The sequence below is a fragment of the Mustelus asterias genome, chromosome X (genome assembly GCF_964213995.1).
Source record: "Mustelus asterias chromosome X, sMusAst1.hap1.1, whole genome shotgun sequence".
Lineage (NCBI taxonomy): Eukaryota > Metazoa > Chordata > Chondrichthyes > Carcharhiniformes > Triakidae > Mustelus > Mustelus asterias.
In genome coordinates this window covers 12,404,495-12,430,235 of record NC_135834.1, presented here as the reverse complement: position 1 = coordinate 12,430,235, position 25,741 = coordinate 12,404,495, and the positions used below count along the sequence as shown (strand labels likewise).

Genomic DNA, 25,741 nt, shown 5'->3' with positions numbered 1-25,741 from the left:
TTGACACTATCTACACTTCCCGCTGCCTCAGAAGAGCAACCAGCATAATCAAGGACCGCACGCACCCCGGACATATGGCTGTTAAGTTAAGTTTATTTATTAGTCACAAGTAAAGCTTACATTAACATTGCAATGAAGTTACTGTGAAATTCCCCTAGTCGCCACACTTCGGCGCCTGTTCGGGTCAATTTACCTAACCATACTCTCTTCCACTGGGAAGAAGATGAAAGCATACAGAATCGCCGACACCAATGCACCCCTCCCCGATGAGCTCAACGCATTCTGTGCCGTTTTGAGCAAGAGGTCAGTGAGAGCATGCCTTCCGACCCAGACGCCTCGGCCAAACCGGTATCTGACGTCACCATCACAGACATCAGAGAAGCCTTCTTGAAAGTCTTCACGGAAAGCGACTGGCCCGGATGGAGTACCCAGACGAGCACTTGGATCCTGTGCAGATCAGCTGGTGGGGATATTTGCAGATATCCTTAACCTCTCCTTACACCGATCTGAGGTCCCTACATACTTCAAGAAGACTACCATCATCCCGGTACCAAAGAAAAGCCAGGCAGCGTGCCTTAATAACTATTGCCCGGTGGCTCTGACATCCATCATTACAAAGTGCTTCGAAAGGTTAGTCATGGCCTGGATCAATTTCGGACTCCCAGATTGCCTGGATCCACTACAGTTCGCCTATCGCCACAACACAGACCACAGTCAGTAAGGATAGGCAACAGCATCTCCTCCATGATCATTCTCAAAACCAGTGCCCCACAAGGCTGTGTCCTCGGCCCCCTACTATACTTATATTCCTATGAATTCCCCTTCAATTTGATTTTCAAGTTTGGTGATGACATGACCGTAGTGGGTCAGATCTCAAACAATGATAAGGTGGAATACAGGAAAGAGATGGAGAATCTTGTGAATTGATGCGACGACAATAAACTCTCTCTCAATGTCAACAAAATGAAGGAGATAGTCATCGACTTCAGGAAGCATAGTGGAGGACATGTCTCTGTCTACATCAATGGGGATGAAGTGGAAATGTTCGAGAGCTTCAAGTTTCTAGATGTCCAGATCGCCAACAACCTGTCTTGGTCCCTGTCGTGGTTTGACACCTGATCTGTGACAATGCTGTACTCCCTCAGTACTGTCCACAACCATGTCCACGTCAACGCTATACTTAAGAAAGCCCACCAACGCCTTTACTTTCTCAGGAGACAAAAGAAACTTGGCATGTCAGCTACGACGCTCTCCAACTTTTACAGATGCACCGTAGAAATCATCCTTTCTGGTTGTATCAGTTTGGTATGGCTCCTGCTCTGACCAAAACCGCAAAATACTACAAAGGGTTGTGAACGTAGCCCAGTCCATCACACAAACCAGTCTCCCATTCATTGACTCTGTCTACACTTCCCGCTGCCTCGGCAAACAGTCAGCATAATCAAGGACCCCATGCCCCCCGGACATTCTCTCTTCCACCTTCTTTCGTCAGGAAAAAGATACAAACGTCTCAAGAACAGCTTCTTCCCTGCTGCCAGCAGACTTTTGAATGGACCTACCTTGTATTAAGTTGATCTTTCTCTACACCCTAGCTATGACTGTAACACTACATTCTGCACTCTCTCCTTTCCTTCTCTCTGAACGGTATGCTTTGTTTTCTAGCGTGCAAGAAACAATACTTTTCACTATGTTAATACGTGTGACAATAATAAATCAAATGAAATCAAAGTCCTAATCCAGGACTTGCGCACAGAAATCTGGGCTGACACTGCAGTGCAGTACTGAGGGAGTCTAGCACTGTCACAGATCAAGTGTCAAACCAAGCACCTGTTTGGAGGGTGTGAAGGATCCCATAACATTTATTCTGAGGAAGTGCAGGGGAGCGCTCATCGGTGTCCTGGCTGACATTTATCCCTCAATTAACATCACAAAAAAGTGGATTATTTGGGTCATTATCACATTGCTGTTGGTTGTTGTGTTTCCTATGTTGCAACAATGACTACACTTCAAAATAATACTTCATTGGCTATAAAGTGCTTTGGGATGCCCAGAGGACAGGCAAGATGCTACAGAAACGTAAAACTTTTTACATGGACTCCATTGTAGAATGGGAATCTCAGATGAATTGAAGCCCTATTGTTCTTGGCCATATTATCTCCCACATAAGAAAGAGATATCATTTAACAATTAATGTACAAATTTGATTACAATACAGGACCTACATCCTGCTGGTCTGAATATTGTCTTATTAATTGAATCCTCCCAAACAAAATAATGATGATGGCCTGGAACATGCACCAATTAGTTCTCCTCGTTTGTTGTTGTAAAGCAGATTTGTGGGTATGAGGAAGGTGCAGCTTTTCATTGGCTTCACAGAGTGTCAGAGTAATGGTTCTGTGGACAGAAGCATTTTTTTTGGCAACGCATAAAGAACTGAAGCAGAGAGAGAGAGAGGCCAAACCTCCAGCAGCAACTCCAGTGCATCAGTGGCAGAGCAGCTTTACAAACGCACTTTGTGCTGTTCTCACAACGTTTCAGTGTTTTCACTTTTCTTTTTCCTGGGAAAGGGGGGGGGGGGGGGGGGCGGAGGTGGTGGTCGGGAGCAGAAACGAAGCGAGCCACCCTGCAGATTGTAAAATGTCGACTCTCGAGAAGGCTAGAGGAAGAAAAGTTGTGTCGCAGGTAACTCCGTGCTCTCTCTCTCTTGTCAGCTGGTAACCGTTTTGCTGCTTTCGTCTTATCAACAATAAAGCTGGGGCTCTGCTGTGGTGAGTACAGGACAATTCTGACTGCTTCTGTGCCTTGGAGCAGTGCCTCTCTGTAATCCAGGCAGGGACTTTAAACTCATCCAGTTGAATGAAGAGGAGCCCCTCTGCACTGACATCGGGATGTACAGACTGGAGAACTTCGCCCCCTTCTTGTGCCTGCAGGGCGGTTGACTGGTGACGGCTGCAGTTAGTTGAGAAGTGAGAATGCAGGCTTTTTAAAAATATATGTTCAGGAACACGGCAGCTCCGAAGGACCCCATCCTATCCTATCCCATCCTATCCTATCCCATCCTATCCTATCCTCTGCAGACTGAAATGCTGCCGTTTGACTTCCTCCCCTACGAGCTGTCAGCTCTGCTGTCGCTTTTTGCTGGTATTGGGAATGTTTGGAAAGGGTGGCGGACTGCGAGGGATTAATAATTGAGCTGCGGGGAGGGGTGTGTGCACATAACTATTGGCAGATGACACATCAAACATGCAGGAGTTTAAGTTGTGCCGCTCTTCATCAGGCCCGGGTCCCGGGTGGGCGCAAGAGTCGCCCTCGCCCAATATTGAAACTTGAGCTGGTAGAATGCGTTGTTCAGAAATGCGTGTTGCGCAATTTATGTTTATATAGCGCCTTTTTAAAGGCAATTAAAAACGTCCCTTCACAGGAACATTATGAAACAAAATTAAACACATCAACAGATGTTGGGTCAGATGACCGACCACAAGCCTGGTAAAAGAGGTAGGTTTTAAGGAGTGTCTGAAAGGGGAGGTGGAGAGGTAAGGGGTGGGAATTCCAGAGCTTTGCCACCAATGGTGAAGCAATTAGAATTGGGAATACTCATGAGGCCAGAATTAGAGGAGCAGAGATCTCGGAGGGTTTTGGGATTGGAGGAGGTTGCAAAAAATAGTGAGGGGAAAGGGTTTGAAAAGATGAGAATTTTAAAACCGTTACAGCAGTGACTAAACTTCACTTCAAAAGTAGCTCATTGACTGTAAAGCACTTTGAGACATCCAGTGGCTGGGAAAGGAACTATATAAATGCAAGTCTCTCTTCCTTCATCCAGGAGCCAGTGTAGGTCAGCGAGCACAGCAGTGATGAGGGAACTGAACTTGGTGCAAGTAAAGACACAGACAGCAGGTGACCTCAAGTTTACAGAGGGTAGAATATGTGGGAGAGCAACCTGGAGTGTGTTGGAAGAGTCGAGTCTAGAGGTGAGGAGGCATGGACAAGGGTTTCAGCAGTGAGCGAGCTGAGACAGCAGCAGAGATCAATGATGTTACAGAGGTGGAAGTGGATGGTCTCAGTGATGCTCTGAATATGTGATAGGAAGCTCATGCCAAAGGTTTGCTGCCAGGTTGTGGGCAAAAAGGGGCAGAGGAGGTTTAGTTTTGGGGGTTGTCATTATGTCTTGAAAGTCTGCTGAAGCAAACATGATATGAGAAAAATAACTTTTATGCACAGGTGTGTGGTTAGGGTCTGGAATGCACTGCCTGAGAGTGTGGTAGAGATAGATTCAATCAAGGCTTTCAAAAGGGAATGAGACTGTTATCTGAAAAGGTAGCATGTTCAGGGTTATGGAGGGAAGACAGAAGAATGGCAATAGGTGAGGTACTCATTCGGAGAGCTGGTGCAGACATAATGGGCTGATTGGCTTCCTTCTGTGCTGCGACAATTCTGAGATTGCGAGAACATTGGTGCCACGTTGCGGGCGACACTGCCTTGTGAAAGCCATGGCAGTGCTGCCAGTCTCACTTACTGAAGATGCCAACATGCAAGCGCATGGTTGTCACTGGCACTGACCACCCTCTGTCTATCTCGCACAGTGGATCAGTCCTCGTGTAGCAGCCCACACTGGCAGAGTTGAGGAACGGCTGGTTCTGTGGATCATGACTGTTGGTGATGAATTTTCCAGTAGGAATCCTGGCATTTAAAAAAAAAATTCTGTGGTGGGAGGGGGGTATCCATGTCACCCTGTGGGTGGGGGTTAGATGTAGCACCCCTACATCTAAATACGATCAGTGCAGATTTGGAATGAAGGCCATTTTTGAGTTGTCCATTTCAGTTCTGTACTTGTCCACATCCCAGCAGCTTTTGGAGTTTGAAGTTCCCTCATTATTGCTGTGGATTGGTTATGAATGTGGGACTTTCACTCCTGATGGGAGGTCCCCCCAAAAAATTACAGTACCTTCACTCTATCAGTCCGGAGATGGGAGCTGTTACTGTAGCTTTGACATGAGATCTCTATTATATAAAATGAGCTTTCTTTCAGAAATTCCCTCTGATTTTTGTTGCCGCAGGGCACCTTTTGTAAAGCATGGGCGGATCTTTTTAGTGCATAAAGTGCATTAGTCATAACTGGATGACTCCCTGCCAAAAATGGTGTAATAGGGTTATTGAAATTTAAGCTCAGAAGACAGCTTCTTCTTTCACAGAAAATAAATCAACTTCATTAACCCTTCTGTACAAGTTTCTCTTGAATGCTCAGATGCCGCCTTGATAGCTCAGTGGGTATACAAACACTTGAGAGTGCGGCAAAGCCAGACCGACCAAGAAATGCCCACTCCCTCCAGCCCTCCATGGAAGATTAAATAGCGAGCTGCAATGGAGGACAATTCAGGGCTCTAGAAAAGAGAGTAGGACTGTACATGTAGAGTTTTGGATTGCTGCAGCAAAAAGCTGACAGACACGAATGGCAGCCCCCTTTTGTACTGTAAATGATCCTCTCACTCTCAATCTTGACTGTACTCAATGACTGAGCATCCACAGCCCCTCTGGGCTAGAGAAGATTTACAACCCTCTGAGTGAAGAAATTTCTTCTCACCTCAATACAAAATGGCTGATTCCTTATCCTGAGATGCGGCGGCGGGGAGGTGCCACTTCTGCTGTCTTGTACACACAGTTGGCGTCAACTCTTTGTTCTGGTTTCTGGCTCTTTGTCCGGATGGTACCTAGGTGCGACTTGTTAATGCCAATGAGAGAATGCCCTCTGTGATCATTTTCAGAACTGGGGCCATAAGGGAAATGTCTCAATCACCTCCTGAACTTGACACTGTGTGTCAGAAACATTCTATCTTGGAGCTTGAACACACTTTGCAGCATCCTGATGTTTTGGAAATGGAGGACGTTGTGTGACATTAACCTATGTCTCTTGGTGTGACCATATTTGTTTTTTTTTGTTCAATTGGTGCAGTTTGGCTTGAATGATATGTGCACAAATGGATAATAATGTAATTGCTGAGAGTAAAATGGTCAGGCATCATCAAATGAGGGACAAGGTGATGTTTTTCTGATTTTCTACCCGAATAATGCTCTTGTATTAGTCATTATGGCGCGGATGGAGACCACTCAGCCCCTTAGGTCCATGACAGTTCTCTGTAGAGCAATCCTGTCAATCTCTATTCCTCATTTCTATCCCCATTGCCCAGCAGATTTATTTCCCTAAATCATTCACCATATCTGCCTCCACCCCCTTTGTAGGCAGCCAGTTCTAGGTTATTACCATTTGCTGTGTACAAGAAATTCTTCCTCACGTTCCTCCTGCCCAAAAATCTCTGTCCTCTTGTCCTTGTACCAGTGAAATGCAAGCAGCTCAGTATATTTTACTGAGCTAAATCAACCCCATTTACATGCAAATGAACAGCATTTGCAATCTTAGCATTGGCCGCAGGGATGGTTATTGCAAAGTCACAGTCATGACTTTGTGATTCTTGCCAATTGACCTGAATGCCATGGGCTCTAGCTGCTAGTATTTGCTGTCCACTGGTATTTTCTAAGAGTGTTTCACTACTGCCACACCAGCTTCATTACATTACAATGGCACTCTTGCTATTGGAGACGACCCTAGAAATGAGGCCTGGGTGAACACTTTAATCACATTTCCTGGTGGATAGGAACTAAAATAATTTGGCATGAGTTAGAGTTGTTATTCATTGGCAATCTTTTCTTTTTTGGTCCGAGTTACTTTAACTCCAGTCCTGTTTTGAGCTGCTCATCAGCGATGAGATGTTGAACAGAGGCCATGTTTGGCTGTGGGGTTACATTGATGCTGTCATGAGGTGGAAATGGAGGTTACAGATGAAGAAATACCTTGTCATTCCTAACCTCTATCCTGGGAGGACTGTCCTGGGGAGTCAGCCCAGGTGTCTCCAGTGAATATTGCTGTCAGGGAGAATTATAGTAAGAAGTCTCACAACACCAGGTTAAAGTCCAACAGGTTTATTTGGTAGCACGAGCCACTAGTTTTCCGAGCACTGCCCCTTCATCAGGTGAAGGGGCACCTGATGAAGGAGCAGTGCTCCGAAAGCTAGTGGCTCGTGCTACCAAATAAACTTGTTGGACTTTAACCTGGTGTTGTGAGACTTCTTACTGTGCTTACCCCAGTCCAACGCCGGCATCTCCACATCAGGGAGAATTATGTGCAGACCTGTCTTATTTGAGCTAAAATTGCACAAATTAAGGAAAAACTTGCATTTATATAGCACCGAGGGTGATGATGACAGGGCATTCCAGAGCATTTTGTGGCCAGTGAAGTACTTATGAAATGTTGTCCCTGTTGTTATGTAGCAATGGCTTTATAGTGATGGACCACTGGCAGTCCCCCTACAGATTAGGCAGTGTGGTTGCTGAAGGTGTGAATCCACGTACTCGTACATCTTAAAAGAGAGCCACTTGAGGCCCCAACTCTCCATCCTCTGGATTAAGCAGAGAGCAAAAGAAACCTGCAGAAGGAGAGAATGTTTCGAAAGATAATTTACCTCAGAATGTCAGTGATGGCTGGAGTGGGAAATGATGGAACAACCACTTAAGGTCGATTGTTGGGAGAGAGTAGAGGGAGCTTTCATTGATCTGTCAGCACTTGAGGGGATAACAAGTGGGATTAATGCTCAGCACTGCTGTCCGACTCATCAATGAGAATGGATGTTGACTATAGCTGGTTAAAGTAGGTGCTTTGGTGTGGTCCAGGAAACTTGTATGTTTAAGATGTTGCACCACAGTTCTGCAGCAATTCCTCGATGTTGGGGGTAAATTTCCCCAAAAAATTCGAAGTGCCGAATTCACGTGAAAACTGGAGTATTTCCTGCTGGGTTTTTTAGTGTGATTTTCAAAATGAATCTCTCTCACTCTGAGCACTGCAGAGTGCCTCAGTGGGATTCACACTGAAGGTCAGTGCGCGGAGCTATTCCTGCTGGGGAGGCCGGCAGCATAGCGCTGAACGGGCCACTGCGCATGTGCCAATCTGTCAGAGTGGAGATCAGTACATACACAGTGGCCCCGTACTGCCAGCCTCCCGATTACTGGCCAGCCCCACAACCCTGCATCACTGCCACTCCGACCCCCTCACCCCCCGATCGCTGGCCTCCCGGACCCCTCCGGGCAAGACCCGATATCCCAGAGCCCATCCCCCACCCAGATGGCCAGTCTGATTGCCGTCCTCTGCCTCTGATCCTCTGACAGTTTGGCAGCGGGACACCCCTGCCGCTGCTAGAGCAGCGAAGCGGGCTTGGAGAATCGCCCCCGTTATCCCTCAATGATGCAGGAATACTGTTGGAAGAGCTATGTGGTAGGAAAGCTCAGGTGGCAATTGGAGAAACAATTGGCCTGTTCATTGCCCAATTTCGGTATCCATATAGTCACGAAGGAAGGGAAGATGGACAGAGGCCTCAACATCTGGATTCTGGTTTTGACTACAGAAGTCCCCTGGCTAATCTGAAGCAATTACTGCTGACAGTATGGTTCTATGTGCAAGGCCAAAGGAGGACCAGGTGGCTGAGGCCCTCTGCACCAGAGGAAGCCTTGAGGGGAAAGACAAGTGTAGAAAGTGAACACTTTCCCACATAAAAATGCTCTTTAATCATCTGGACTTGGGAAGGGGCTTTCTGGAAACAAAAGGCAATTCCATTGTCAAACAGAGGATTGCATCAGGTTAGGACCAGATTCCTGCCCCTTGCGTTTGCTTTGACGGCTGTTCCAGAAAAGCAGGCTGGAAGTTTTCTCGCCTACAGCTAAAATGCAGCAAGTCTGGTGTGGAACGGAGGTGCGGCAGTACGGGTTTGGAACAGAAACATGGAAAACATTGAAAATTTATGACACAGGAGGAGACTGTTCAGCCCACTGTGTCTGTGCCGGCCAAAGAATAGTTATCCAGTCTGATCCCACTTTGCAGTCTTGTAGGTTACACCACCTCAAGTGCATATCCAAGTGCCTTTTAACCCTGATGAAGGTTTCTGCCTGTACAATCCCTCTTTCAGACTGTAGTTTTAACTTCCCTCCACAGATTATTGGCCTCTGTGGAAAATAGACCTTTCCTATCCATTCAATGTCGACCCCTCAGAATTTTATACATCTCAACCTCCTCTGTATTTAAAAAAAGCTTCATAATAGGTGCAATCTCTGTGGTTACCAAAGCATTTGCTCCTGACATCTTTAATTGTTTTAGTAAAGGCATACCTTTTGTTCAAATTGAAGAGAGATGTTCAGTATGGTAGTTTAGCCAAGCAAGTGTGACAGATTGCTCACTGCCGGGAGCTATGCCTATTTTCCCATGTGGAGAATATGAAAGTGATTGAATTCTCAAACCATAGTGATTTATTTTTCCAGAAAATAGACTTTTATTCCAAAAATTTGTGAAGTGACATTTCGGCACAATCCAGGTCAGTTATGATCAATCCGCTAGACAGTACTCTTGGGTGCCTCACTCCAGAAGAGATTTACAAAAATAGTTCCAGGGATGAGAAACTTCAGTTGAGGAGAGGTTGGGACTGTTCTCCTGGAGAGAAGAAAGCCAAGAGGAGATCTGATAGCGATGTTCAAAATCATGAGGGGGCTTAATAGAGTAGATAGGGAGAAATTATCCCCACTCATAAAAGGATCAAGAACAAGAGGACACAGATTTAAAGTGATTTGTGAAAGATGCAAATGTGATGTGAAAAAAAACTTTTTCAAACAGCGAGTGGTTTGGGGGGGGCTGGAATGCACTGCCTGGAAGTGTGGTGGAGGCATTCAAGAGAACATTAGATGATTGTTCCTACAATGTGCAGGAATACGGGGAAAGGCAGGGGAACGGCACGAAGCCATGAAGCTTATTTGGAGAGTCAGTGAAGATACGATGGGCCGAATGGCCTCTTTCTGCACCATAACAATTCTGTGATTTATTGGATCTACCTCACTTTCCTGATGCCAGGCCAGCTCTGTGTGCTGCCACCTCCTGCAGCAGTGCCAGAGAAATGGAGCCAGCCTGTGAGAACATGCACCTGCACCTCCTCACGAAAAACAGCCACACATTTCGCTCTGTGTTTGTTTGAAAGAAAATGACTATCATTTCAAAAAATTGAGGGAAAATACCATTGGTCTCAGCACAAGTCAAATTGACAAATGGCGGGTTAGAGGGGTTGCAGCATTTGCCACGCTCAATTTAAAAGTAATACTCATAAGTTTTGATTTTAATTGTTTAACAAAATGTTGTATTTTACTGTTGACTTGTATTAACATTGACTTATTGAAAAGCCGAGCTTTTCACCAAATTTTGTGCTGATCTCGGGGGAGGGATGTTATTCCACAGAGATGGAGTTTTTCCATTCTTTTGGCAGCATCAAGCACTCGAGGTTCAAGTTCATCACAGCTAAATGCAGAGTAAAGCTTCTTCTACTCTGTCCACATATAGTGAATGCCACCCCTACAGCACCAGGATTGCATTTCTGTTTCCTATGTCAACCACCCTATGGCCTCAAAGGTTCCTGATGGGCAGGGCAGGTGTCAAGGAGCTTCAGTATGCTGGCTCATGGGGTGGCAGGATATGGGCTGCGCCCCCACCCCCCAACCGGAAATCCTCCAGCTGCCACTCCTTCATCAACCCCCTTCCTCCAGAGGTGGCACTCCCTTCCCTGCCCCATCCTCCAGGTACCAATACTTCCCATCCTCCAGATGGCACTCGCCCCCTCCCCCCACCCCAATCTTCCAGGTGACACTCCTTCCCAACCTCAGTGTTCTATCCAGATTCTGGTATAACCGCTGGGATGGCGAGTTAAGGATCTTGGCATCAAAACCATCACTCATTAACTGAGGAGAAATTGGAGCCAGCAGCCTGCTTCGTGGGAAAACAAAGGTTGCACAAATAACCTCCTAAATACAAGCCCTGTCGTATTTTTAATATCGTGTGAGGTTGTTTTTTGTTGTTGTGGAAAGTGGTTATATAATCTGTCTGAGGCATTCAGGAGAAACTCGAGGGTTTCTGAGAGACTGCTGGCTCGTGTTCTCACAGGCTGGTGAAGGTGAGGCATGTTCCATGCAAATCATTCTAAAAGGCACTGGATTAATTCAGCGGAATGGTCATTGTTTCTGCATGAGGCTGAGTGGTAAGTGTTTGACGTCTGCTTGATCATGTTGGTGAGTGGGGGTGTCTGCAGATTTAGCCTGATCTTGCCCACTCCCAAGCTTCCCACGTGCGCATTTTGTGGCAGCTGGTTTTCTTTGTATTCCCTGGCTCTCGCCAGGGAACTTTAATTAGCTTTACCGCTACCCCAGAAACAGTAACCTGATATGACTGGAAATTGAACTGGGTACCTTACCATTCCAGATAGTCATTACAGTACGCAAGAAGGCTATTCGGCCCGTTTGATTCCAATGATTCCATGCCCCTCTGGAGCAATCCAGTCAGTTCTGTTTCCCCTGCTCACTCCCTGTAGCCCTGCAAGTTTATTTCCTTCAAACGCCCATCTAATTTCCTTTTGAAATTGTTGATCTCTGTCTCCACCACCCAAATAGGGTATGGCCCCATTCCACCTGGGGGTAGTGCAATTAACAAAGGAACCATTATGACAGCAGTACAAGACCCCTTCTCCTCACTTGCCATACACCCTGCAACATCTTTTAGCAATGTCGAGCTTCAGTAAGAAAACCTTACTCTCTAAAGGATTCAAAAATATTTATTGATTCCTCCCACAAGGTACCATCCAATCCTACATCTTGCCTCAGCAGTATTTCAAAAAGCATTTTCCGACATATTCAGCCTTTGGGGGAGAGAGGGGAAGAATCTCGTAGCATCTTTAAAAAAAAAAGTTCAATTATGAAGGCTTAAAAATTCCAAGTTGAGAAATTTACTTGAACAGGCGTTAGTCCAAAGCAGGAATCCAGTTTGAGAACATTGTGTGTTCCCATGTAAACTGCCCAGATCAAAATTCCTACCGTATAATGTTTAATGTGTACAAGCTGTGACTCTGTTGGTAGCACTCATGCTGCTGAGTCAGGAGGCTGCGTGTTCTGGCCCCACTGCAGGATTGCATTAATCCAGACTGACACTCCTATTGCAGAGGGGGTGCCGCATTGTCGGAGGTGCCGTCTTTTCAGATATGACGTTAAACCTGCCTGAGGCATTCCGGTTGATGTACAAGGTCCATGGCACTGTTTCAGTGAAGAGCAGGGGCATTCTCTCTGGTGTCCTGGCCCATGTTTATCCCTCCATCAACATCATAAAAAGACAGGTTGTTATTGCAGTGCTATTTGTGGGAGCTTGCTGTGCGCAAATTGGCCACTACGTTTCCTATATGACTTCAACTGATTGTAAAGCACTTTTGGACATCCAGGTGCTATAGAAATGCAAATCCCTTTTTAATGTAGCTGGTTTGCTTGAAGCCATCTTGCTGTTCATGGAATACTTTGAATATATAGCCTGGCTATAAAGGAGAATGTCCATAAATGTGGCTTCAATCATTTTTTAAATCATATCATTTGGCAGTAAGTTTTGGCTTTGAACTTAAAGCAAAATCAATCTAATTGGATCAGGCTACTTTGGTTCCATTTTCAATAATTTACTGCCCTGTTTCTCATCATGCTTTTCTGCAGTTTGGCCTGAATGTATCCAGGGTTAAATTGCTGGCAGACTCCAGGCTGAGATTAAGTTAAGAGCCTCCGAAGCCATGGGCTGTGGGTGGGTAATGCAAGTGCTTTGTGTCATCTGGACCTGCAGCCTCCATTTCTGCCTCGTTAAGCTGCTGCCCTTCTCAATCCTTGGCACATTTTGAACAGCGTTCGTTATTAGAGATCCGTAGAAAAATTAGCTTTCTAACTTTTTTTGCCTTCCTCGAAGCAATGCTCATTTTCACAAGCTTGAAATCTAAAGGGTTAAGACATGCCTGCTTCTGAATGTGGATGGAACGGGCATACTGAAGTGTAGTGTGAGTGATTGGTTGTGCACCCTGCAGGATTGTGAAACAATAGCAGCCTTTTGGCAGAATCAGACACTCCGAGATTATGGTCTGTAAAGGGCGGGGGGAAAATAAGAGCATGTATATTTTCTGCCACTGTATCCTCCGCTTCCTATGTATTGTTGCCGTGCTCTGAATCCTCGTTCTTTTATCAGAAAGGAAATGTCTCATGGTCAGGAGTACAGAGATTGCAGAGTATCTTTTTGGCATAAACAAGTTTGTGAATATCTGTCCAGCTCTGCACTTCCTGAGTGTCGAATGTGCCCATTTAAAATGCTGAGAGAAAGGGAGACTCCTTCGGTACTGCTCCAATCAAGTATTCAGATAACTGGGGCCCAGACTCTCCAAAAGCCTGCAGGTTTTGCACCCAAGGTTCAAAATATAATCAGTTTAATTCCGAAAATACCACCCATTATGAAAAGACCTTTGGCTCATATTAGGGAAAAGGCTTCCCCAATGATTCATTAAATAAAAGACAGACAGACTTGCATTTATACAGCACTTTCCACAATGCCAGGAGTACACCAATGGAGTGCTTTTTGAAGTGTAGGAATGTGACAGCCAGTTAGTATGCAGCAAGATCCCAAGTACCGTGATAATGACCAGATAATCTGTTTCTGGGAGATTGATTGAGGATAAGTATTAGAGGGATAAGTATTAGTGCCCTCATAAGAACAGGATATGGCGCTCGACTCATCGATCAACAGTTCCGACGCACCACAGCGAAAAACCGCACCGACCTCCTCAGAAGACAAACACGGGACACGGTGGACAGAGTACCCTTCGTCGTCCAGTACTTCCCCGGAGCGGAGAAGCTACGGCATCTCCTCCGGAGCCTTCAACATGTCATTGTTGAAGACGAACATCTCGCCAAGGCCATCCCCACACCCCCACTTCTTGCCTTCAAACAACCACGCAACCTTAAACAGACCATTGTCCGCAGCAAACTACCCAGCCTTCAGGAGAACAGTGACCATGACACCACACAACCCTGCCACAGCAACCTCTGCAAGACGTGCCGGATCATCGACACAGATGCCATCATCTCACGTGAGAACACCATCTACCAGGTACACGGTACCTACTCTTGCAACTCGGCCAACGTTGTCTACCTGATACGCTGCAGGAAAGGATGTCCCGAGGCATGGTACATTGGGGAAACCATGCAGACGCTACGACAACGGGTGAATGAACACCGCTCGACAATCACCAGGCAAAACTGTTCTCTTCCTGTGGGGGAACACTTCAGCAGTCACGGGCATTCAGCCTTGGATCTTCAGATAAGCGTTCTCCAAGGCGGCCTTCACGACACACGACAGCGCAGAGTCGCTGAGCAGAAACTGATAGCCAAGTTCCGCACACATGAGGACGGTCTAAACCGGGATGTTGGATTTATGTCACATTATCAGTAACCCCCACAGCTTGCCTCCTGGGCTTGTAGAATCTTACTAGCTGTTCTGTCTGGAGACAATACACATTTCTTTAACCTGTGTTTAATGTTCCCTCCACCCACATTATCTGTACCTTTAAGACCTGGCTGGCTGTAGAGATTTGCATTCTAATTAGTATTCTGTAACTTGATTTCTGTGTCTGTGCACTGTTGGAGAACAGATATCCACTCCATCTGACGAAGGGGCAGCGCTCCGAAAGCTTATGGTATTTGCTACCAAATAAACCTGTTGGACTTTAACCTGGTGTTGTGAGACTTCTCACTGTGCTTACCCCAGTCCAACGCCAGCATCTCCACATCAGGATAAGTATTAGCCAGGACAGCGGGGAGAACTCCTCTGCTCTTCTTAACGATAGTAAAGTGGGATATTTTGCTCTTATCTGAGAGGGCAGATGGGGCCTCAGCTTAATGTTTTATCTGAAAGGTGGCTCCATTTTGCACAGAGCAACATCCCATAAACTGGAATGCAATGAATGACCAGTTAATTCCCTCTGTGGAAATATGTTAACATTGGACAGATTGGGTCAACCTTGCAAAAGCTAGATTAAAACACCGATATGAAAATTCACTTTAAAAATGACACCAGTACTACTGATTACAAAGAGGTTAGACCTGTTTTTTAAAAAATTATTTCCGATTTTGGAACAGAATTAGGAGAAAGGTCTTTGCACCAAGAGAGAGTTGAGGCTGTGTCAGATTTACTTCCAGGACAAGTGGTTGAGGCAGAAACCAAGTCAACATTCAAGGTTAGGTTGGATAAGTGGATGAAGGTGAAGGCGATGAAGAGATGAATAGGGCAGAGGTTAACTGTCATCCCTGACTGGTCGGGCCGATTGGCCCGTTTCTGTATACATCTATTTCTATTTAATTTTCTTTTGGAAAGGTTGACTGAGGAAAGACGGGTCCCCAGAGCACCAAGAAAACAAGGATAATCCTCTGGGACCGGAGTTTGAATCCCCCCACGGCAGATGTGAAACTTGTATTCAATAAAAATCTAGAATCAAAAGCCTAATGATGACCATGAAACCATTGTCGATTGTTGGAAAAACCCATCTGGTTCACTAATGTCCTTTTAGGGAAGGAAATCTGTCCTTATCCGATCTGGCCTACATGTGACTCCAGAGCCACAGCAATGTGGTTGACTCTCAAATGCCCTCTCAATTCAAGGGCAATTAAGATGGGCAATAAATGCTGGCCCAACCAGAGACACCCACATCCCTTGAATTAAAAAAAGTTAGTGCGTTACACAGCAAGCCGTATTATATATAACACTACTAACATTTGTCACCACTTTAAAGAAATAGCACACTTGCCTTGGTTAACATAAAAGGAGAGAGACGGGGACAATGAAAGTGTGCACAGGGACATGCAAAGCAGGAGCTGTAGTCGACCATTTGGCCCCTCAAACCTACTCAGCCATTCAATACAACCATGCCTGATCTTCCTCCACCTTCCCACTATCCTCATCCCTTAATTCCCTCAGTGTCCACAAACCTGCTGATATCTGTCTTAAATATACTCAATGAATGACCATCCACAACCTTCTGGGGTAGAAACCCCTAAGATTCACAGCCCCTTGAATGAAGGAATCGTTCCTCATCTCAGTCCAAAATGGCTGACCTCTTATTCTGAGATTGTGACCCCATGTTCTAGGCTCTCCAGCAAAGGGGAAACAGCCTCTGTGTCTACTCTGTCAGTCCCTCTAAGACTCTTAAATGTGATTGCCTCTCATTTGTCAAAACTTCTAACAAGAGTGGGCTCTTCCATTCCAAATCCAAGGCAATGAGTTTGGAGCAGTCATACTTCAGTAGGCAGGGACCAGGCACAAAAAGACTCTCTCAAATTTGACACAGAATGAATGGTGTGGGAGCATACGAACATATGAACAAGGAGCAGGAGTAGGCCATTTGGCCCCTCGAGCCTGTTACGCCATTTAATAAGACCTTGGCTGATCTGATAGTAACCTCAAATCTGCATCCTGCCCACCCCCGATAACCTTTCACCCCTTGCTTATCAAGAATCTATCCACCTCTGTCTTAAAAATATACCCCCACCTTAGAGAGTTCCAAAGACACTCAACTCTGAGAGAAATTTTTCATCTCATCTCGGTTTGAAATGGGTGACCCCTTATTTTTAAACAGTGACCCCCTAGTTCTAGATTCTTTGACAAGGGGAAACATCCTCTCCGCATCCACCCTGTCAATACCCCTCAGGATCTTGCATGTTTCAATCAAGTTGTCTCTTGCTCTTCTAAATGCCAGTGAATACAAGTCTATCCTGTCCAACTTTTCCGCATAAGACAACCCTCCCATTCCAGGTATTAGCCTGGTAAACCTTCTCTGAACTGTTTCCAACACATTTACATCTTTCCTTAAATAAGGAGACCCAATACTGCACACACTACTCCAGATGCCGTCACACTCGTGTCCCGTAACACTGAAACATAGCCCAAATTGTTCAATTATGGAATGTTGTTTTGAATTTGGGAGTGTGCCAGATGCTTTGCTTGCGTCTAACCAGGCGACGTGGGCGTGAAGGGCTCAGGAGAGGATATCATTAGCTCAGCTGCTGTCATGTTGGCAGAAGAGCCATGAGAGTCCCAGGAAAACAGTGAAAGCTCCATTTCCTCAGGATTTTTTGTGGTTTTCTGTCCGAGTTATTGTCGTTGAGTGGGATCAAATTCCCATCGAAATTCAGTCCCCACGTGACTAAAATAGGAACGAGTTCTCTCTGCGAAAACGTCACTCACTTTATTGAGCACAAATTCCAACAACATAAGAAGGCATACCAAACTGTTACATGGCATATTTATCCTTTTGGACCAAATGGCGGACAGTTACATGGACTGATAATTTAGTCAGTAACACAATGTGGAGATCTCGCGATGTGGAACACCCCAGAAAGTCTTCCTGATCGAGCCAAGAAAGTAATGAATCAGGGAAATTCCCCACATACTCTTTCACTGAGTCAGAGATTTGTCTTAATTTGAGAAGAGATGTGATATTGGACAAGGCCGCCTTCTTTTATTCAGAACTAACTGGATTCCAGTCAATGCAATGTTCTTTATTTGCTAGCTCGCGGAATGTGAGTGTTGCTGGCTAGATCAGCATTTATTGCCCATCCCTAATTACCCCTTGGAAAGGTGGTGGTGAGCCGCCATCTTGAATCTCTGCAGGCCATGTGGTGTAGGTACACCCACAGCACTGTTAGGGAGAGAGTTCTAGGATTTTGACTCAACAACAGTGAAGGAACGGCCAATATATTTCCAAGTTAGGACAGGATAGTGAGTTCCTTGGAGGGGAATTTGCAGATGGTGTTGTTTCCATGCATTTGCTGTCCTTGTCTTTATAGATGGTAGAGGTTGTGGGTTTGTAAGGTGCTGTCTAAGGAGTCTTGGTGAGCCGCTGCAGTGTACCTTGTAAATGGTACACACTGCTGCCACTGTGCATCAGTGGTGAATGTTTGTGGGAGAGGTGCCAGTCAAACAAGCTGCTTTGTCCTGGATGCTGTCGAACTTCTTGGGTGTTGTTGGAGCTGCACCCATCCAGGCAAGTTGAGAGTATTCCATCACACTTCTGACTTGTGCTTTGTTAATGGTGGACAGGATTTAGGGAGTTGTGTTGGTTCCCTCACCTCTGATGGCAGGCCAGGTCTAGCTATGTCCTTCAGGACACGGCCAGCTTGGCCAGTAATGGTGCGAGCAAACCACTCTTGGTGATAGACATTGAAGAGGACGTGCTCTCCTTTTGCTGCCCTCAGCTGATTTGAATCCTTGGTATTTGATGTTCTGATGATGTGGAGCTCCTTCAAACATGTTTCCTTCAAAATGGCGACACATCATCTTTAAATTAAACCAGAATAAATAACCAAAACTCGGCAAGATGTATGCCCATTTTGAAGCATCACTGAGCCGTGTACTGGAGATTCTGTGTCGACAAGTGTTGTTCACTGTTGACCTTCAACCTCGCATAAATAAAGTTCATTGATGTCAATGATTGATGGTGAGGCTGGTTCGAACGCACGTCTCTTTTCTGTCTTACAGCCTGGTAAGGTCGATCCCCCAAGTACTCACAGCTTTAAGGAGAAAACATTTAAGAAGAAAAGGAACTGTGCAGTATGTAAGCAGCCAGTCACGTCACCAGGAATCTTATGTCGTGGTAAGTAAGGTCGTGCAGGTGGAGAATTCCTGTTCAACTGAAGGTACAAACCGGTTTTCTGAGGGGGAAAATCGATGCCAGCCACTTTCCCCTTTGGCATCTGGCGACTTTCAGATGAGACATTCAATTGAGGCCCTGTCTGCCCTCTCAGGCAAGGGTAAAGGATTCCACGTCATTACTTTGAAGAAGAGCAGGCGAGTTTGCTCAGTGTCCTGGCCAATATTTATCCCAATGTCACTAACATATGATTTAATTGCTGTTTGGGGGCTTGTTTCCGACATTACAACAGTGACTATAGTTCAAACGTATCATTGGTTGTAAAGCACTTTGAGACAGCCAGAGGTTGTGAATCCACATTCTCTCTTTTACTTGCCGTTATTCCTTCTCGCTCCTGCACACTCTCTCCCCCTCCGTCACGCACTCGCTTGCTATCTTCCTTGCTTTTGATCTTGCCGGCTCTCTTGCTGCTTGTCTCCCTCTCATTCTCTCTCGCTGCCTATCTCTCACTTGGTGGGCGCCCGTGGGCTCTCCCCTCGCACCCCCTCCCCCCTCAAGCGACCGTGGCGGGGCTCAACCCCCCCGATCTTGGCCCCGCGTGGCGCATGCGCCACCCCCAATCTCGCCACTGTGCGCACCGCCCCCGATGTCTCGAGTGGGCCCGCGCTGCCCCCGATGTCTCTCGCGCGCGGGCCCGTACCGTCCCCGATGTCTCGCGTGGGCCCGCGCTGCCCCCGATGTCTCTCGCGTGCGGGCCCGCGCCGCCCCCAATGTCTCGCGTGCGCGGGCCCACGCCGCCCCCGATGTATCGCGCGCCCGTGCCGCCCCCGATGTGTTGCGCCCGCGCCGCCCCCGATGTGTCGCGCCCGCCCCGTCCCCGCTGTGTCGCGCCCACGCCGTCCCCGATGTGTCGCGCCCGCCCCGTCCCCGATGTGTCGCGCCCGCCCCGTCCCCGATGTGTCGCGCCGGCCCCGTCCCCGATGTGTCGCGCCCGCCCCGTCCCCGATGTGTCGCGCCCGCCCCGTCCCCGATGTGTCGCGCCGGCCCCGTCCCCGATGTGTCGCGCCCGCCCCGTCCCCGATGTGTCGCGCCCGCCCCGTCCCCGATGTGTCGCGCCCACGCCACCCCAGATGTGTCGCGCAGGCCCCGCCCCCGATGTGTCGCGCAGGCCCCGCCCCCGATGTGTCGCGCAGGCCCCGCCCCCGATGTGTCGCGCCGGCCCCGCCCCCGATGTGTCGCGCCGGCCCCGCCCCCGATGTGTCGCGCCGGCCCCGCCCCCGATGTGTCGCGCCGGCCCCGCCCCCGATGTGTCGCGCCGGCCCCGCCCCCGATGTGTCGCGCCGGCCCCGCCCCCGATGTGTCGCGCCGGCCCCGCCCCCGATGTGTCGCGCCGGCCCCGCCCCCGATGTGTCGCGCCGGCCCCGCCCCCGATGTGTCGCGCCGGCCCCGCCCCCGATGTGTCGCGCCGGCCCCCCCCCCCCGATGTGTCGCGCCGGCCCCCCCCCCCCCCCCCCCCCCCGATGTGTCGCGCCGGCCCCCCCCCCCCCCTGATGTGTCGCGCCGGCCCCCCCCCCCCCCCCGATGTGTCGCGCCGGCCCCGCCCCCGATGTGTCGCGCCGGCCCCGCCCCCGATGTGTCGCGCCGGCCCCGCCCCCGATGTGTCGCGCCGGCCCCGTCCCCGATGTGTCGCGCCCGCCCCGTCCCCGATGTGTCGCGCCGGCCCCGTCCCCGATGTGTCGCGCCCGCCCCGTCCCCGATGTGTCGCGCCCGCCCCGTCCCCGATGTGTCGCGCCCACGCCACCCCAGATGTGTCGCGCAGGCCCCGCCCCCGATGTGTCGCGCCGGCCCCGCCCCCGATGTGTCGCGCCGGCCCCGCCCCCGATGTGTCGCGCCGGCCCCGCCCCCGATGTGTCGCGCCGGCCCCGCCCCCGATGTGTCGCGCCGGCCCCGCCCCCGATGTGTCGCGCCGGCCCCGCCCCCGATGTGTCGCGCCGGCCCCGCCCCCGATGTGTCGCGCCGGCCCCGCCCCCGATGTGTCGCGCCGGCCCCGCCCCCGATGTGTCGCGCCGGCCCCGCCCCCGATGTGTCGCGCCGGCCCCGCCCCCGATGTGTCGCGCCGGCCCCGCCCCCGATGTGTCGCGCCGGCCCCGCCCCCGATGTGTCGCGCCGGCCCCCCCCCCCCCCCGATGTGTCGCGCCGGCCCCCCCCCCCCGATGTGTCGCGCCGGCCCCCCCCCCCCCCCCCCCGATGTGTCGCGCCGCCCCCCCCCCCCCCCCCCGATGTGTCGCGCCGGCCCCCCCCCCCGATGTGTCGCGCCGGCCCCGCCCCCGATGTGTCGCGCCGGCCCCGCCCCCGATGTGTCGCGCCGGCCCCGCCCCCGATGTGTCGCGCCGGCCCCGCCCCCGATGTGTCGCGCCGGCCCCGCCCCCGATGTGTCGCGCCGGCCCCGCCCCCGATGTGTCGCGCCGGCCCCGCCCCCGATGTGTCGCGCCGGCCCCGCCCCCGATGTGTCGCGCCGGCCCCGCCCCCGATGTGTCGCGCCGGCCCCGCCCCCGACGTGTCGCGCCGGCCCCGCCCCCGACGTGTCGCCCCCGGCCCCGCCCCCGACGTGTCGCCCCCCGGCCCCGCCCCCGACATGTCGCCCCCGACGTGCCGCCCCCGCCCCCGTGCCAGCCCCGCCACTGATGTGTCGCGCCAGCCCCGCCCCCGATGTGTCGCTCCCACCCGCCCTGCCCCCGCTGTCTCTCGTCCCCGCTGTGTCTCGCCCGCCCCGCCCCCGCTGTCTCTCGCCCGCCCCGCCCCCGCTGTCTCTCGCCCGCCCGCCCCCGCTGTCTCTCGCCCGCCCGCCCCACGACTGTTCCGCCCCTGAAGTCTCGCACCCCGGCGCTGCCCCCGATGTCGCCCGGTCGGGCCGCCCCCGATGTCGCCCGCGCGGGCCTGCGCCGCCCCCGATGTCGCCCGGTCGGGCCGCCCCCGATGTCGCCCGCGCGGGCCAGCGCCGCACCCAATGTCGCGCACCTGCGCCACCCCCAATGTCGCGCGCCTGCGCCGCCCCTGATGTTGCCCGTGCCGCCCCCGATGTTGCCCGTGCCGCCCCCGATGTCGCCCGTGCCGCCCCCGATGTCGCCCGCGCTGCCCCTGATGTCGCGCGCGCTGCCCCCGGTGTTGCGCGCACGCGCCTGCGCCGCCCCGACCTCCCTTGTGTGTTCCCCCCGCAATCTCGCGCCCTCTCAATCTCGCACTTTCTTGTGGTCTCCCGCGCTCCTTCTCTTGCCGCCTGTCTCTCGATCTCTGCCTGCCGCTCTCTCTCGCTCTTGCACTTATATATCACCTCTGATATAGCAATCCCCACTTCACAGAAACGTTATCAAACACAATTTGACATTGAACCACATAAGGAGATAAGTTTGAAGGAGTGTCTTCAATGAGGAGAGAGAGAGGTGGAGCGGTTTAGAGAGGTTATTCCAGAGCTTAGGGATGCGACTGCTGAAAGCATGAATGTCAATGGTGGAACGATTAAAAGTAGGGGATGCATGACAAGAGGCCAGAATTGTAGGAGCGCAGATATCTTGGAGGGAGTGTGGGGCTGGAGGAGATTACAAAGATAGGGAAGGGTGAGACCATGGAGGGATTTGAACATTAGGATTTTTTTTTGAGAGGCACAGCTTCTTGTTGCTCCTGTGCACTCTGCCACCATCAAATCCAAGAACTGTTGTATTTGGCTAACATTCACTCAGAGTTTGCACTCGTATGTCAAACATACTTATTGTTTGACCATGGTTCATTGAACCTGCAAAGTCAAATATAGGGAGGTAATGGATCTTTGGCTTATGCACTTGCACCATATGCAATTGAATAGTAGAATGATCCAGCACTAGGGGAGGCCATTTAGCCCATCGTGCCTGTGCTGGTTCTTTGGCAGATCTGTCCAGCTCAGCCCCACTTCCCGCTGCTCTTTCCCCCATGACCCTACAGATTTTTCCTTTCTGGGTATTTATCCCCTTCCCCTCTGGAAGATCAATCTGCTTCCACTGCCCTTTCAGGCAGTGCCATCCTGGTCATCTGGCTGAATTTTCCACGCTGGGCATTGTTTTGACAGTCAGGCACGTAAAATATGACAGGTGGCCAGCCCACCGACCTCCTGCCCATCCCCGACCTGCTCCCCTTTATACCGTGCCAAAATTGGCATTCCACACGCGAATTATCTTCGACATAATTTTATTGGCAGCCACACGCGAGGATTTTAAAATAAATAATTAAAGACAAAGCCTATTGACTTGAATATTACGCTGCCCATGCCACGGAATGGTTGGATTGGGCAGGCCTTTTCTTTTTAAGCAAACTTATACTCCTCAATTCCTCTTGGTCCACCTCCAATTTATCTCACTTTTCCCCTTTGAGGTACTCCTTAAACCTATCTCCAACCATCTGACCTAATATCTCCTACATGACTCAGTGTTCTACGTTGTCGGATTAACCTCTGGTGAAGCACCTTGGGACATTTCAGTACATTACAGGCACTATTAAAAAAATGCCACAGTCACCAGTATCTCTCTCTCTCTCCATGTGAGCGAGAGGGTGCGCTAGGGGGAAGTGAGGAGGAGGAAGCGAGAGGTGGACAGCATGACCAGCTTGTGGTTCTCAAAGTCTGTCAAAGCTTCCTCCCTTGGTTATGGAGATGGAACCACTCAAAATGCCAATGTTGGAGCGATTAAAATCGGGGATATTCAAGATCCATGTCCTCTTCACCCATCTTGCAGTTCCAGCAGCGGTGACTATAAAGCTCAGGCACTGCTGGACTGCTGGAGCTGCTGGCCAATCAGGTTGGGCGTCCTCTCTGGATGGGCAGTGTCCCACTCTCACCTCAGCCATACCACCGGCAGTACTTTATTGTCACGGAGCAGCCCTGTTGAGCCTCACTGGGAACAGCACCATCATCGAGGGGATGACCGATATGCACCCGTTTTCCCCCAACTGCCTGTAAAACTCAGGATTATAACTCACTACCAGTGGAAATCCTTAACAAAACCCCCACATATTTATGTGAATGAGGAGATGTAAAGACTCCAGCTGCACTTTCTCTTTCAAACATTACACTTTCAAGAGGTAGCACAGTGGTTAGCAGTGTGGCCTCACAGGGCCAGGGACCCAGGTTTGATTCCGGCCTCGGGTGTTTTCATTCTGTAATTCTAGCCGACCTTTTTTGTCCTTTCTGCTGGGCTGCTGAACAATATAAATGAGCTTTGGAATCCTGTCAAAATGATTCATGTGGCACTGGCCACTAAACAGGCTAGTTTTAAGAAATATTAGGATTTAAATGGAAAGTCCCTGACTAATCATGGGAAAATCTCCTGCTTTACAGTAAGTGCTCCTTGCGACCACACTCCCACCCAGTCGTTGAACTGTGTTCTTCAGATCACTGTCCGAATGAGTGAGATGCAGGCTGTAAGCGAACCTTGTCCCAGTGTAAGCTGTCTAGTGCCCCAAGCCAAGCTTGATTTTAACCCACTCAAAACCCAACCACTTGTGTGTCCCTCCCCCACCCACCCCTCTCACCCTACCATTGTTTAAATCCTCAACATTTCCAGATAATGTTTAAATGATATGTAAAATTACAAGGGGCCTAGATAGAGTGCTCAGGAAAGACTTTTGGTAGTAGAACAGTCAATAACTAGGGGGCAGAGATTTAAAGTGATAGGTGGACAGGATTAGAGTCATGGAGGTTTACAGTATGGAAAAAGGCCATTCGGCCCAACTTGTCCATGCCGCCCTTTTTTTTAAACCCCTAAGTTAGTCCCAATTGCCCGCATTTGCCCCATATCCCTCTATACCCATCTTACCCATGTAACTGTCTAAACGCTCTTTAAAAGACAAAATTGTACCCGCCTCTACTACTACCTCTGGCAACTCGTTCCAGACACTCACCATCCTCTGTGTGAAAAAATTGCCCCTCTGGACACTTTTGTATCTCTCCCCTCTCACCTTAAACCGATGCCCTCTAGTTTTAGACTCCTCTACCTTTGGGAAAAGATATTGACTATCTAGCTGATCTATGCCGCTCATTATTGGGGAGTTGAGAATATTTTCACCCAGAAGGGTGGTGGGGTCTGGATCTTGCTGCCTGAAAGGATGTTAGAGGCACAAATCCTCATGAAATTAAAAATAACATTTGCATGTGCACTTGGAAAGCTGTAACCTACATGGCTACTGACTCAGAGCTGCAAAGTGGGATTGGACAGGATTTGACTGGCACAGATACAATGGACTGAATGGCTGGAAGGTTTGTTAGATAAAATGATGGGCTGGATGTAGAAGCTGAAAGGTAAAAGCGAAGAGTTGAATCTATTTGGACCAAACAGTAGGAATGGCTATTGTCTTGCCAGCTACTCCAACTTTTGATTGATTCATGGCCGGCACATATTATTGAACAGGCTGGGATCCTATCCTGAGAGGAGACCTGCTTGAGCTGTTCCCAATTGGAACCAGATTTGATAGGATGGATGTGGTTCCTCTATCCAATTGGAGCTGTGTCCAGAACAGCGGGGTAACACTATCAGAGAGCTGCTACCAGAGATTAGTGAGAATGTGAACCTCAGAGCGAATGCTTAAATCAGAGTATTGATACATCAAAGGGAAGCTTGATGAGGAAAAAGAGAATGGACAGAAATGTAGGTAGTCTGGGAAGAGGCAATTAGAGTAGGAGGGAGTTCATGTATCAATACTAGCATGGACTGGTTGGGCCAAATGGCCTGTTTCTGTGCTGTAGGCCTGGTGTAATTCTATGTGACTTGGCATCTTGCACCAGCATCATCTTGAATGTTTGATCAGATGAAAGAAAGAGCCTCTGCTCCTTCTTTTACCTGTAACCCTTGAACATTTCAAGAGCATTTTGAGTGGTTCCATCTCCATAACCAAGGGAGGAAGCTTTGACAGACTTTGAGAACCACAAGCTGGTCATGCTGTCCACCACTCGCTTCCCCCTCTTCACTTCCCCCAGCGCACCCTCTCGCTCACATGGAGAGAGAGAGATACTGGAGACTGTGGCATTTTTTTATAGTGCCTGTAATGTACTGAAATGTTCTAAGGTGCTTCACCAGAGCTTAATCCGACAAAGTAGAACACTGAGTCATGTAGGAGATGTTAGGCCAGATGGTCGGAGATAGGTTTTAGGAGTACCTTAA

The 25,741-nt window shown here is 49.5% G+C and overlaps 1 protein-coding gene across 1 annotated transcript in view; it reads left to right on the top strand.

The window, feature by feature from the left end:
* The first annotated feature begins 2,460 nt into the window (after positions 1 to 2,460).
* Positions 2,461 to 25,741, top strand: part of LOC144481848 (tensin-2-like) — a 159,115-nt gene continuing 135,834 nt past the window's right edge. The window contains exons 1-2 of the mRNA XM_078200999.1: positions 2,461 to 2,682; positions 18,449 to 18,563. Coding sequence (XP_078057125.1) covers positions 2,638 to 2,682; positions 18,449 to 18,563 — 160 coding nt within the window. The 5' untranslated portion in view covers positions 2,461 to 2,637. The remainder of the gene's footprint in view (positions 2,683 to 18,448; positions 18,564 to 25,741) is intronic.